Here is a 13,741-nt window from a genome sequence, read left to right on the forward strand (position 1 = left end):
GAAAACAAGAGGAAAGGAGGTAGAGGCATTGATTATGGGAAGAAGAGATAATGGATAATAGATAATAATATATAATTATTATACAATAAATAGTATTATATTATATATTTATTACAGTGTTATATGATATGATTATTATATAATAATGTGTAATTATATAATAATAATAGCTAAAGAGATGATGGATAATACAGGATGGATTTATCAAGTGAGGGCTTTTTGAGAATGGGGGAGAATATGATTGGAGGCAGTAGGAAGCTGCTAGTAAGCAAGGAGGAATTGAACATAGATGAGACAACAAAGATGATGGAGGACATGGAATGGGATCCCTTGTGTAAAGGAGTAAAGCAACCTGTTCACGTGGCACAAGGAAGAAGGAGGAGACAGCAGCCAAAGTCAATGGGTGATATGAAATGATGGGGGAGGGGAGAAGAGGGAATGGGAAGGAAAGAAACATTAAATGCCTACTGCATGCCAGGCACTGTGCTAGGCACTTTATTATCGCATTTGAACCTCACAACCTGCAAGGTAGGTGATATTATTATCTCCAATTTAGAGTAGAGGAAACTGAGGCAGGCAGATGTTAAATGATTTGCTCAGGGTCACAAAATTAGTAAGTATCTAAGGCCAGATTTGATCTCAGATCTTCCTCACTCTAGGCCCCATGCTCTATTCACTGTGCCACTTAGGGAACTCTTTGGAGAATGGCCTCAGTTTTTTTCAGTGAAAAATGAGGCAAGGTGAAAGCAAGATGGTGGTGGGGGAGAGGGAAAGAACCATGGGAGGGCTTGAGGAGGGATGAAAAGATTTGGCAAGAGGTGTTGTAGCAGAGTGGGACAGTGAGGTAATTAGGCAGGTGAATCCAATCGTCGTTGGTTTGAAATTTTTTTTTTTTTTTTTTTTAGTAGCAACGGCAGCATGTGGTGAGAATGACTCAAGTCTGAGGCTTGTCAGGACAAGACTATCAATATGAGGGCAAGAGACTCAAAAGAAAAGGACAAGGTAGAGTTTAATTGCTTCACCAAAGTTTCAAGATGGGGAAGGAGAGTGCAGTTAGTGCAAGGGCGACAACCTGGGAAAACTGAGGTGTGAAGGATTGGAACTCACAGCAAGGATGAAGAACAGGTCCGGGGGTACAAGGCAGAAGGAGAAGTAGAATGACAACAGTGTAATCAAGTAGGGGAATCGCAGAGTTCATGAACGTGGAAGCGACATGTTTGTGGGAGATGGTAAGATTAAGGGGATCACCAACTTTGTGGCTGCAGTGGAATACAGGAGTAGATCATGGGATATGAATAAGGTGAAGAACTGTGAGTTGAAGGTATTTGAGAGAATAGAAACATGTATGTTGAAGTCCCCTGGTATGAAGGCAAGAGTTGGAAAGGGCAGAAGCTCACTGAACGCATTAAGGAAAGAAGGAGAGTGTCCTGGAGGTTGGTAGACAGTGGCTCCCAGAATTTTGATGGTGCAGTAGGTAGGGATTGAGTGAACCTCAAAGAAGACATGACTGAGTGATGCCAGTAGAGGGAGGACATGGAAGCAGGGATGGAGAGCAAGGAGTATTCAAACGCCCCTACTGCAACCAGCGAGCCAGGGGGTAATGGGCAGGAATGCAGTCAGAGCTGGAAAGGCAGAGATGTGGGAAGAGGGCTACCCCCTGAAGAACCTCAGGGATGCCTTTCCAATCCACCTTTCCTCCTAGCCTTGGGGAAAATCAGCTGGGACAACAGCCGCGTATTATTCACTAACCCTGACGGCTTGCATGCTGAAACCTGAGGGAAGAGCTGAAATTCATGTTAGCTATCAATAATGTACAGACAAGCAAAAACTGGTCCCCAGTGGAGAATAAATACCAGGGTAGGCACACATGCTCAGCCTATAATGAGAACCTTCTCTCCCTCCAGCTACCACCTCCGGCAAACACTCGACCATGAGCTGGCGTACCGCCTGAGCATGAGGGTCCAGGATCCAGGTGGCTGAGATTTTAAGTGCCTGCAGTATACATATAAGTTCTAGGCACTAAGAAAGACAAAGTTTACATAAGATGCATACCTAAGACTCGGGTCAATATTAAATATTTAACAAACTAATTGGAGAATAAAGTCCAGAGTTAGAGTTAATGGAGCATGACTGAGCATGTCAAGTCTTGGAGTCCCTGCTATCTGGAGATGTGCCTTCTGGGAAACAGAAATGGACAATGACTTCCATGTGTTCTTGCCTCCTCATACACCCAGATTGAGATCCTACCCACGGGAGAGACCAGTCAAATTCCCACTCCATCTCTTTGCTCTTAGACTCAGAGCTAGAAGAGACTTCAGATATCATCAATTCCACCTCTGTCACCTTACAGATGAGGAAACTGAGGCACTTAAATGACTTTCCTAGGGTTACCAAGGCTCACAGCTATCTGAGGCGGGATTTGAACCAAAGTCTTCCTGTCTCCAAGTCAAGCAATAGGTCAATTATGCCTTGCTGCTCCCTTCCCTATACTCTAAATGTACAGCCCTCCTTCCCCCACAGGGTCCTGGACACACTGCCCATTGCCCACTGTGATTATTCTATTTCTGGGTCCATTACTATGTATTTTGGGTAAAAAAAATATTAACTCTCTACACCTCAGCTTCCATATACATAAAAAAGGGGATAATTTCTAATGGCCCTTTCCTACCTCACAGGGTTAGGATTTATGAGTTGGCCAAAACAGAGGACTTGTTTCCAGCCCTTCAGAGTTAAGCAGCCAGAGATAAAGATAGGAATAATGTGTGAAGAAGCAGAGGCAAGATTTCTGCTTGTCTAAGTTTCTCTGAGTCTGGTATGGCTGGGGACCCATGCTCCAGAGAGAAAAAATGGTACCCACTTGTCCAGGCCTCCATCCTCCAGGTACCGATATTCTGAATTGGTCCATGTGGAGAACTTCTCCAGGATATAGGCAGCCAATCCCACAGGGCAGTTATTCAGTGCACAGCCTAGTATGGGGAAAAAAGTCAGGTTCTCTTTCACAAGTCAATTCACTCATCTGGGCCTCAGTTTCCTTAACTGAGAAACAATGGAAATAATAATTCCTGCCTTACCTGCCTGATGAAATTAGAATGGAACTTGAAAGTCATCTAGTCCAGCTCCCCACCCAATTCAAGCAAAACTATCAGCCAGCCTCTTTGCTTGCATCCCTCCAGTGGCAGGGAGCTTGCAACCTCATAAAGCAATTTGTCTCCCTGTAACTTCCACCTATTGGTCTGAGTTTTTCCTTCTGGGGCCATGGATTTTAGAAATTTAATCCTTCTTCCACATGATATCCTTTTTTTTTTTTTTCCGGCAAGTGGGGCTAAGTAATTTGCCCAGGGCCACACAGCTAGTAAGTGTCAAGTGTTTGGTCTGAGGCCAGATTTGAACTCAGGTCCTCCTGACTTCAGGGCCGGTACTCTATCCACTGTGCCACCTAGCTGCCCCACACATGACATCTTTTTACACAGGGTTACAAGACTGAGAGCCAGAAATGTGCCAAGAGGTCATCTAGTGCAACCCTTTCATTTTACAATGACCTCCTTTTCCTGCACCTTTGAATATGCCCAGAACACTCTCCCTCTTCACCTTCGCCTCTCAGTAACCCTTACCTCCATTCAAGGCTTACCCAAGTACTGTCTCCTACATGACACCGAGCCTGATTCTCTTGAATTTGAGCAAATCCTCTCCCCCCCCCAACAAAATTATTTTATTTATATTGCACGTATTTTGCATGCACTTGTCTATGTACAAGTTGTTTTCTCCCAGGAGAATATAAGCTCCCTGAGGGCAGAGCCTACCTTCTTTTCTATTTTTTGTATCCTTAGTGCCTAGTACAGTATCTGGTGCTTAATAAATGCTTAGTAGGGGCAGCTAGGTGGCGCAGTTGATAAAGCTCTGGCCTTGGAGTCAGGAGGACCTGAGTTCAAATCCGGTCTCACACACATGACACTTACTAGCTGTGTGACCCTGAGTAAGTCACTTAACACTGATTGCCTCACCAAAAAGCAATAAATAAATAAATAAATAATGCTTAGTGAACTAAATTGGATTGAATTGGATGAAGTCTCAAAACTGAGTAGGAAGGCTGAGGCTGGCCTAAGGACCTCCATGTTGCTTTAAGGGTTGGGTTGGTTGGTTTTATTTATTTTTTTTTGTTTTGTTTTCTTTTGCTATCTGCCAATCCTAGGCCTCTGAAAAATTCCGTCCATGAGCAGGACAGTGGGATGACTTCTTACCTACAGTATCAGGCTTGGTGGCCTGGATGTGCATGTAGCCAGATTCTCTAAATATGTAATGGAGGATCTTCTTGGCAGGGTACAACAGCTGCAAATCCCTCTCCTGGAAGCCAAAAAGCCATGGGAACCACCGTCCCAACAGAAGAGACACAAAGACGGAGAATGTTCCAGAATCAATGAAGCACATATTCAAGTGGATACCTTTCACCTGTCTAGGAATCCAGAGAAAGGGGATTTAGGTCAGGCCAGTGGGCCTTCAAGGAGGAGGTGGGGGCCGGAAAGGAAGGCAAAGAGAATGGGGAGAGGGAAGGGTAAAGGACAAAGTCCAGGACAAGAGAAAAAGGTGAGGTGTCCAGGAGCACAGGGAGAAAGAAGAGGTACACATTCAGCATCCGGCCATTCTAGGATCAATGTCTATTGGGCTTCATTCCAATCCCTTTAGAAGGCCATGGAGTTAGAGGGATGCTGGGATTACAGGTCATTCTACCCAGGGTCTCTCCCAAATTTCAGTAGCCTGAGTACTCCACCCAAGAGCCTAGTCCCGGGCTATTTCCCCTCTCCTTCCCCTCAACCCTGTCATGGGGCCTGCTTGGGGCACATCATTGATTTGGACCTCAGTTCACCCTTTTTTAGAATGGGGACAACCTGTGTCTCTGGTGACTAACAGTGGTTGTATATGGAGGATGGGAAAGGAGTTAGGAAGACCTGGGTCTAAATCCCACCTCAAAAACTCAGTCTTTGTGCCAAAAGGTCCTTGGCATTAAATGGCAGCAAGCATTTATGGATACCATCACCCTCGCCCCAAAACACTACTGAGCACCAGGGAGTTCATGTACTGTGGCATGAGAAGATCTGAAGCAAGAGCCAAAATCTGTATCTGGTACCAGCCAGGACCAAGGTACCTGAGATGGGGTGGAAACTGGGCTGCCACACAAGAACCCTTTGGGGGAGAAGGATGCTTCTGTTGCTATGAATGCCCCTATCCCTGCAGATAAGACCAGCCTCCTCACCATAAGCGCCTGTATATTCACACAACACACAAGAACACAGCACTCACAAGGGCGCCATCTGGGCTATGTTGGTACAGATCAGAGACCCCCAGTCACCACCCTGGAGGAAGAATTCTTGGAAGCCCAGGCGCTTCATCAGCTTACAGTAGATCTGAGCAGCAGCCACACTGTCGAAGCCTGGAAAAGGGTGGGGTGGGCAGAATCTGAAAAATCATGCTTTGAGCCTAGCCTTTTTCTGGTTCCTATCTATCTGGTTCCTTAGTCCCATGGGCTAGTTATCAGGACCTTCGTTGTCTCCTGATTACCAGACCCAGGGGGCCCAAAGTGTGGAGCTCTGTACCACTGGAGAGAACTCTCACCCACCCCACCATCCAAGGGACCTCAGGATTCTGACTCCCTCACCCCTGCTGTCTACACTTGGGATAAAGAAAGTCTGGCAGCCTAGTGCTTTTAGCCTACGTTTCCCTCTCCTCTCCAGAAGCCAAGCACCACTTCAGAATGTCAGTAGCAGGATGGAACTGATCACTCTCCCTCAGTTTGCCCTCTGTTGCCATCACCAGCCAACTATACCTATTACTACCACCTCCTCTCCTGTCCACACAGCCTTTCTGCACCTCTATGATGCTGGTGCTAGTGTAGTGGTATGAAGGTAGGCTGGGGGAGGTTCTGGGGTTATGCACGAACATGGTGGCAGCACAGCCATTATAGGCAGGCAGGAAACTGATATTAGGAAGCACAATGGCTGCCCAGTCCTCAGGGCCTTCTGACGTGCTGACAAAGATGGAAACCTCCCAAAAATAAGAGTCGAGCCAGAGAAAGAGAAATGAAGGAAGCCTTAGGGGAAACATGAATATATGTTTCTAGCATCCAGAATAGTGCCTTAAATATAGCAGGCACTTAAAAATTATTTAATTTTAATAATAATAATTGAATTAAATTTAATAAATTGAATTAAATGTGAGTGGATTCATGTGTGTATAAAGATATGTGTGTATTGTACATATAATGGCAGGAGTACATATAATCCAGGTATAGGATTCTGTATGTGCATGTACCCATGAAAAGCCCTTGGGCACTCAAGTCTGCAGGAGAATACTTGTTCACAAATGGTTTTAAGTTTATTAAGATAGAATAGTGTAGAGGCAGCTAGGGGGCACAGTGGATAGAGTACTGGCCTAAAAGTCAGGAAGACCTGAGTTCAAATCTGGCCTCAGAAACTTACTAGCTGTGTGACGCTGGGCAAGTACTTAACTCCGACTGCCATCTTCCCCCCACCAAAAAAAAAAAAAGAGAGAGAGAATAGTCTGATTCAATGTTCTGCCCTCCCCTGCTGCTCACCAGCCCTTCTAAAGAGGAAGCATGAGAATGTGATTGTGAGCTTTGAGAGTCTAACCCTGTTCTTCGGGGTCCTCCCTCCCCATAGCCAGTGCTTCTCAATCTTCACACAGTATCACTTATCCTTCCTATCTTCCACCTTACTCCTTGATTATACTGCTCCTGTTTCTTCAAAACTCACTCTTCCCACTCTCTCCTTGTGGTCCCTCCTTTCCCAGTAGCATCTTCTAGCTCTAAAGACAGTAATCCCTATCCTAGATCCCCTGGGAGGAGGATCCCATAACTATCTTTATGGGAGAATTTAGTAAGGACCGGATACCGAATGGGGGTGCTACACATGAACTGGGTTTGCTACCAATGCCTCCAGAAAAGCATTCATACCTTGCTTGTGAGGTGCTTCAGAGAAGCCATAGCCAGGAATGGAAGGGCAGATGACTTCAAAGATCTGGTTATAACTCAGGCCATGGCTCTCGGGGTCAGTCAGGAGGGGTATGATCTTGTAAAATTCGTAGAAGGAGCCAGGCCAACCATGAATCATCAACAATGGTTTTACTTTGTGGCCTGCTGGTGGTTTGGGGGGCTTCACATGGATGAAGTGGATGTCAAGCCCTGGAAGGAAACATAGCAAGGTCAGGTCCAAGGTCAAACAGATTTACTTGGGTAAGGTCCTGAGCTGCACATTACAACCCACCACAACCCACACCATGCTCTCAGGAAACTAAGCATCTTGGCCACACTGCTTATCACTTAGTGCCCTATATTCTCTCTCATAGTTTCACGTGCTCTCATCTCATCTCCCTAGTGGGCTTTTAAACTCTCTTAAAGACAGGGACTTTATTCTACTTCTGTATCCTTCTAGCACTAACCATAGTGCTGGGCACATGACTCTATAAACATTGATTGAATAATGAATGTTAGTACTAGGGAAGGAGACCAGGAATACATGGATGTGGGGTGTGAGGTGAGGCAGTTCCTGGCAGTAGCCAAGGTAAGAGGGTAGATTACTGGAGATGGGGAGATGGTTTCCTTCAGTTATCTCCACAAAAACAAACTGGGGAGGACCAACATCTTTCTCCACCTTCAAGAATCACCTTAGGACAGGGAATCTGCTGTGGGTGGTAGAGAAGTCAGCTTACCCAGGAATCAGGTCATAGGTATGCAAGAACAGAAGGGCCCCCAAGTGCTATGGAACAGATAGTAATCTGGACCTCTAAGGGAGCCCTGTAAGGGATTATTTCTAGGAAACCCAAGCCTTTTTTTTAAAAAGATTTTTTTAAAGATTTCTAGGGTTAGGGCATTAAAATTTTTTTTTTCCAACAAGAGGATTGTCATTTAACATTGGAATAATGAAATGAGGAGGCCATAAATCTCTTGCTCTGACATAATTTGAACTTGGCTAGATTTGTTAAAGGGAGCGGGACAGATAAGATGACATCTTCACGTCATCTTGAAGATTTCATCAATCTCCAGGTCCAGGAGATCCTTCAGTTTAAAATAACCATTACTGGAAACATGGCTAGGGAACATGAGTCTAATGTCCAACGTATGAACACATCCTGACTCCATCGCAGAACTATGGGAAGGCTAAGGTGGAGCAGTATATTTTGGAAAAGTACCTTCAATCTTGGTTTTGAAATGAGGATATTTGTTGAGAATCTCCACCTGCTTCTTCCAATCAAACTGGTTCCTCCAATAGGAAACCACCTTCTTTAGGTAATTAGAGTTGAACCCATAATGGAAGCGGCTGTCCTCCAGGGGCGGTGTGTATCGAGTCAAATCAATCCTCTGGTGTAAGTCCTGGGGTGGAGGTGGGGGGGGGGGCAAGAAGCAGGAACAAAGAGGGATAGGACACAGCTGAAAAGCTCTATTCCCTGGAGACATCCACAAACATTTAAACAGCAAATCAGGCAGCTGTTCTCTTTAAAAATAAAAGGGTTTTGACTAGGTGATTCAGAGGTCCCTTCCAGATCTAAGTTTCTATGCACGCTATAGTTTGGTAGTGGTAGAACAAAGTTAAAGCAAGCACAATATGCTACTGAATTAGGAAAGCAGTATTTTAAAAATATTTTATTTATGCCCTTTTCTCCCTTTTTTTGTCAACTAACCACTAACTTACCCTTTCCACTCCCACACTCAACAGAAGACCTCCCTTGTAACAAAGTACAGTCAAGCAAAATACTATGCTTTCACTCTTGTAATGGGCCCATTTGGAATGACCTTATTATCCCTATGAAGATGACTTTCAGATCTATTTATCCAGCCCCTATCTCTTTCTTAACAACCAGTTTTGCATCTTCAACCATGTACTGGACATCTCAAACTGGATGTCCTATGACCTGTAGACATCTTTTTTTAAAACTTATTTTATTTTGATGAATGAAAATTCATCTTCTCTCCTTCCAACTTCCTCCAGTAATTGAAAAAGAGAGAAAAAGAAAACCTTTGTAACAAATATGCATAATCAAATAAAACAAATTTCTGTACTGTCCACATCCAAAAAAAATTCAGTCTTCAAAAAGGTCCATCATCTCTTTGTTAGAAGATAGGAAGCAAGTGCCATCCTTACTCCCCTGGAATGGTGGTCAGTCATTGTGCTAATCAGAGTTTCCCTGAACCCTCTTTATAAAGAAGAAGGTAAGGAGAGAGAGGAGTGTGCTCAGCACCAGTGTTCTAGGCTTGATACAGTCTGCTTCTGCTCCCCTATCCCTCTTCCTTTGCTGTCAACTAGAGTCCAATCACAAGTTCTTAACCCTTTCATTCTTTCCTTTTAAACCCCTCTTAACAATCTACCCTCCATGGTTAGTTTGCTTCGCTTAAGACTAAATCCTCCCTTAATCTATTCTCCTCTTATACCCACCTTTCCCTTCGTCCCCATTTCCCTAAATTCAACTGTGTATTCTTCCCTCCTTTGACTAATTCAGATGAAAGTGAGGTAGGTTCAAGTGTGACCTATTTTCTCTATCTCTTTCCCTTTGTAGAATCTTCTACTTATAGATCCCAACTATGTGAGATAATTCCCTCTACCCTTGCTAAACCCTTTCCCATCAATGTATTACTTTTCCTTTCCTTTCCCTTTCTTTTCTTCTTTTTAGATCATCAAAACAGAAAAATAAACAACTCATAGGCCCTCTGTCTTATCAGACTCCCTCTATGACTCCTGATGATAAGATTCTGAGGGGTTACATGTATCATCTCCTCATATTGGAATGTAAACAGTTTATCTTTGTTTAGTATGATATGATTGTTCATTCAGATTCACCTTTTTATGTTTCTCTTGACTTCTATATCTGTATTTCAAACTTCCTATGCAACTTTGAGCCTTTCATCAGGAATACTTAAAAGTCCTGTATTTCATTAAAGATGCATTTTTCTTCTTATTAGGATTATACTCAGTTTTGAACTCTTTGAAAGCAAGGACTGACTTTTGTTTTTCTTTGTATCCCCTTCTCTTAGCACAGTAATTGGCACACAGTAGGTGCTTAACAAATATTGTTGACTGACTAGATAAGTTATTTTTGGTTGTAAACCTATCTTCTGACTTCTGAAAGGTCATATTCCAAGCTTTTCACTCTTTATAATGTTGGCTGCTAAGCCTTGTGTGATCCTGACTGTGACTCCCTGGTACCTGACTTTCTGGCCCTTGCAATATTGTTTTCTTTGACCTGGAAGTTCTAGATTTTAGCTATAATGTTCCTGGGAGTTTTCATTTTAGAGTTTCCTTCAGGAGATTACTGGTGGATTCATTCTAATTTCACTTGACTCTCTGGTTCTAAGAGATCTTGGCAATTTTCTTTCATGATTTATTGAAACATGAAATAAGCTCTTTTGGGGGTCTTGACATTCAGGGTAGCCCAATGATTCTTAAATTCTCTCTCCTGGATCTGTTTTCCAGGTCAGTTGTTGCAGACATAAGATATCTTACACTTTCTTTTATTTTTTTTTCAGTCTTTGAATGTTTTAATATTTCTTGTTGTCTCAAGGAGCTATTAACTTATATTTAGTCCATTCACATTTTCAAGGAATCTGTAGCTTTGGTAAGGTTTGTACTTCTTGTGCCATCCTGCTAATTAATTCTCTTTCCAATTCTTTCTTCCTTATTCTCATTTCTTTTCCATTTTCCCCTATTGTTCTCATTTCTTTTCCAATTGTTTCTGCTAGCTCTCTTATTTCATTTATAAAATCATTTTAAGCTCTTATTTAAATTCTTGCTTTATCTTTTCCAGAAACTGTAGATGAACTTGTGCTCAAGCAGTGTTTTTCTTCGAGGTCTTGCTTGGAGATGTTTTGAAGCCAGTCTCTTCTTCTGGGTTTGTGTCTTAAATATCCTTGTCACCAAAACAGCTCTTTATAGTGGGATTTGTTTTTTGCTTGCTCATTCTTCCAGCCTTACTTCCTGACTTTGGAATCTGTGCTAGGATTAGGTTCTGTGCACTTGTATAGAGAATGTCTGTTTGGTCCTGTTTTGTGTCCTCTTGGGTCCCATGGCTGCTTTTTTGAGTTTTTTGAGTGTTGAGTTAACATTGGATCTCAGGGGCAGCTCAGGCTGGAGACCTGCAAGCTTCCAGTGTGCCCAAAGTACTCTGACCTAGGGTGAAATTTGAGTGTTGCCCTCTTGGTCTGAATTCTGAAAAGTCTTGACCTGGGTTTGGCCTGAACAACTTAACTGTGGGCTTGCCCTTGGTTGGAACTCCAGTAGAGTACTGCTGAACACACCCACCATCAGCCGTGTGGAAAGTCTTGAAGGTTCAAAATAACAGAACTATAGATCCCCTTCAGTCTGGGTTTTCTGCCCTGGCTTTTCTACTACAGGCTACAGATTAGGCTAGAGTCAGAGCCACAGAACTGTATTTTGGTTCTGTATTTGCACTCTGCTCTGTACGCTAGATTTGTGACAGGGCCCTTTCCAGTCCTCCTGATCTATATCTTGCCTCTGGACCCAGATGGCTCCGGAGGAGAGAGTGAGGTTGGTGACTCTGGCTCACTTAAATCCACTTTGCCTCACTTAAATCCAATTCATTTGCAAGTCATGACATCACCTTGCTGATGTCATATTTCTCTTCAAGAATGAAGGACAAACAACTACAACAAAGTTTGTGACTGGGTAATGAGAGACAATTAGGTGGAGCAGTGGATAAAGCACCAGCACTGGAATCAGAAAGATCTGAGTTCAAATCTGGCCTCAAACACTTACTAGCTGTATGGCCCTGGGCAAAACACTTAACTCCTATTTACCTCAGTCCCTCATCTATAAAATGGGGACACAATGGAGAAGGAAATGGCAAACTACTCAGTATCTCTGCCAAGAAAACCCCATGGACTTTGCAGAGTTGGACATAACTGAATAACAATGAGAGACAGAGCTACCAGTTGGCATCTGTTCTTGCTCTCTATACAAGGTTGGAACTCTCTATGTTGGATGTAGGACCTCTTCTTGTCTTAGTGCACAGCTGTATGTGGGACCTGTTGCAGTGACACTGCTCTATGGGGAAATAATTAAAGTATCTCCCTTTGTTTTCTCCTCTCCACCCTTTTGGATTATGGTTATCTTCTAATGTGTGCCAATCTTGTTACCTTATCTAGGCTGTAAATTCTTTGAAGGCAGAGACAACTGCATATGATTATAGACTGAGAGCCGAAATGAGACCTCAAAGACCATCTAGTTCATTCTCCTCATTTTAAAGATAAGGAAACTGAGGCCTAGGAAAGTAAATAATTAACCCAAGGTCTCAGGGGTAGTAAGCACCAGAGATGGAAGTTGAACCCAGATCACCTGAGCTGGTAATCTTTCCACTATACCATGTTGCTCCAGATGCTCAACACCTTATTTGGGTGCATTAAGCACAAACATTTGAATGTATTTTTTAAAAGAACTAACCACTTAAAAAAAACAAATGTCTTATACTCATTTGATTTCTGGGTACCAACCTGCCCCCCAACTATACATACATCCACTTCAGTGCCTCAATCAGTACAAAGCACACTGTAGGAGTACAATTACTATTTGGTGATGGATTAATTCCAATCACATCTGTACCCTCCTCCACTATAATCTAGTGGAAAATGAGCTGGGAAATTCAAGGCCAGGACCAAAACTAGCAAGGTTTGTCCAGGTGCCAAGGGGTACATTTCTGGCCTGGCCTCTGGGGGACTTATAGCCATCACAGCCTCCCCTGGGACCCCCTGCCCAGTGGGGTGGGATGCCCTCCTCCTCAATAAGTTACTACCAGGTTCACAGTCTTTTTACCTCTCCAGATTCTTTCTTTACTCATCTTCTGGCTTCTTGAGATTCTCACCACCCCTATACTCTTTCTCTAGTGTACTTGACCACACAGAGGAATAGTCATACCTTAGACAACACCATCCCACCCCATGCAACCCCAAATTCAGTCGAGTTAGCCAAAGTTTCCAGCTTTCCTAGTTATAGTTCTGCCATCTGGCCACAGGGAACCTCCCTAACCCTATTCTTCACCCCTTACCTTTTTACTTCCCCATGTGTGACCAGGAGAAAGGATTGGGCAGGCAGGGACAGAGGGGAGAATTGGTGTAGAAGAAGCCAGAGAAGGATGAGAAGAAGTCTCTGATACTCTGAGTAGGTTATAGAAACAGCTCCATTCTCCCTCACCTCTAAAAGCATTACCCTACTCTTCCCCCATCCTATCCTCCTCTACCAACACAAGACACGGCTACTGTGGTGTCAGAGGTAGGACAGACAGCTCTCTACCCACTTCACCACACTGCTTTTTCCAACCAATCCACTAATATTACAAGTTGCAGAGGAAGTGTTCATCTACATTGGTAGAGGAAAATTCTTACTCCTGGCCCAGCACTCTAGCCACTGTACCCCCTGTCTCCTAGCTCAGCCTATCTCTTCTGTTTGGTTCTCCCCACGAAGTTGCCTTACTTACCTTGATCTCCTCTTCTGAGGTTTCCACCTTGAAGGGGCGGATACTTTCATCCTCACGTGTGCTGGACTTACTTCCTGGGCCCCACCATGCATCTTTCATTTCCAATTTTTCATTATTCTTCCTGTTAATGACCCAGTAGATTACACCAGCCAGAAACAGCCCGGCAAAAATCTGAAGCCACCACATATCTGTAAGAGAAGACACACATAAGCAAAGTCAGTCAGGGACAGGCAGCCCTATAGCTAAAGACCAG

The 13,741-nt window shown here is 43.6% G+C and overlaps 1 protein-coding gene across 3 annotated transcripts in view; it reads right to left on the minus strand.

The window, feature by feature from the left end:
- Window positions 1-13,741, minus strand: part of LOC114050171 (epoxide hydrolase 1-like) — a 55,807-nt gene that overhangs the window by 3,047 nt on the left and 39,019 nt on the right. For all 3 annotated transcript variants that reach the window (XM_027871795.1, XM_027871794.1, XM_027871793.1), the window contains exons 2-7: window positions 13,489-13,676; window positions 8,200-8,380; window positions 6,965-7,192; window positions 5,296-5,425; window positions 4,239-4,450; window positions 2,858-2,966 (exon numbers count right to left, since the gene is read on the minus strand). In XM_027871795.1, coding sequence (XP_027727596.1) covers window positions 2,858-2,966; window positions 4,239-4,450; window positions 5,296-5,425; window positions 6,965-7,192; window positions 8,200-8,380; window positions 13,489-13,674 — 1,046 coding nt within the window. In that variant the 5' untranslated portion in view covers window positions 13,675-13,676. The remainder of the gene's footprint in view (window positions 1-2,857; window positions 2,967-4,238; window positions 4,451-5,295; window positions 5,426-6,964; window positions 7,193-8,199; window positions 8,381-13,488; window positions 13,677-13,741) is intronic.

Source organism: Vombatus ursinus, unplaced genomic scaffold (genome assembly GCF_900497805.2).
Source record: "Vombatus ursinus unplaced genomic scaffold, bare-nosed wombat genome assembly UNPS02014798.1, whole genome shotgun sequence".
NCBI lineage: Eukaryota > Metazoa > Chordata > Mammalia > Diprotodontia > Vombatidae > Vombatus > Vombatus ursinus.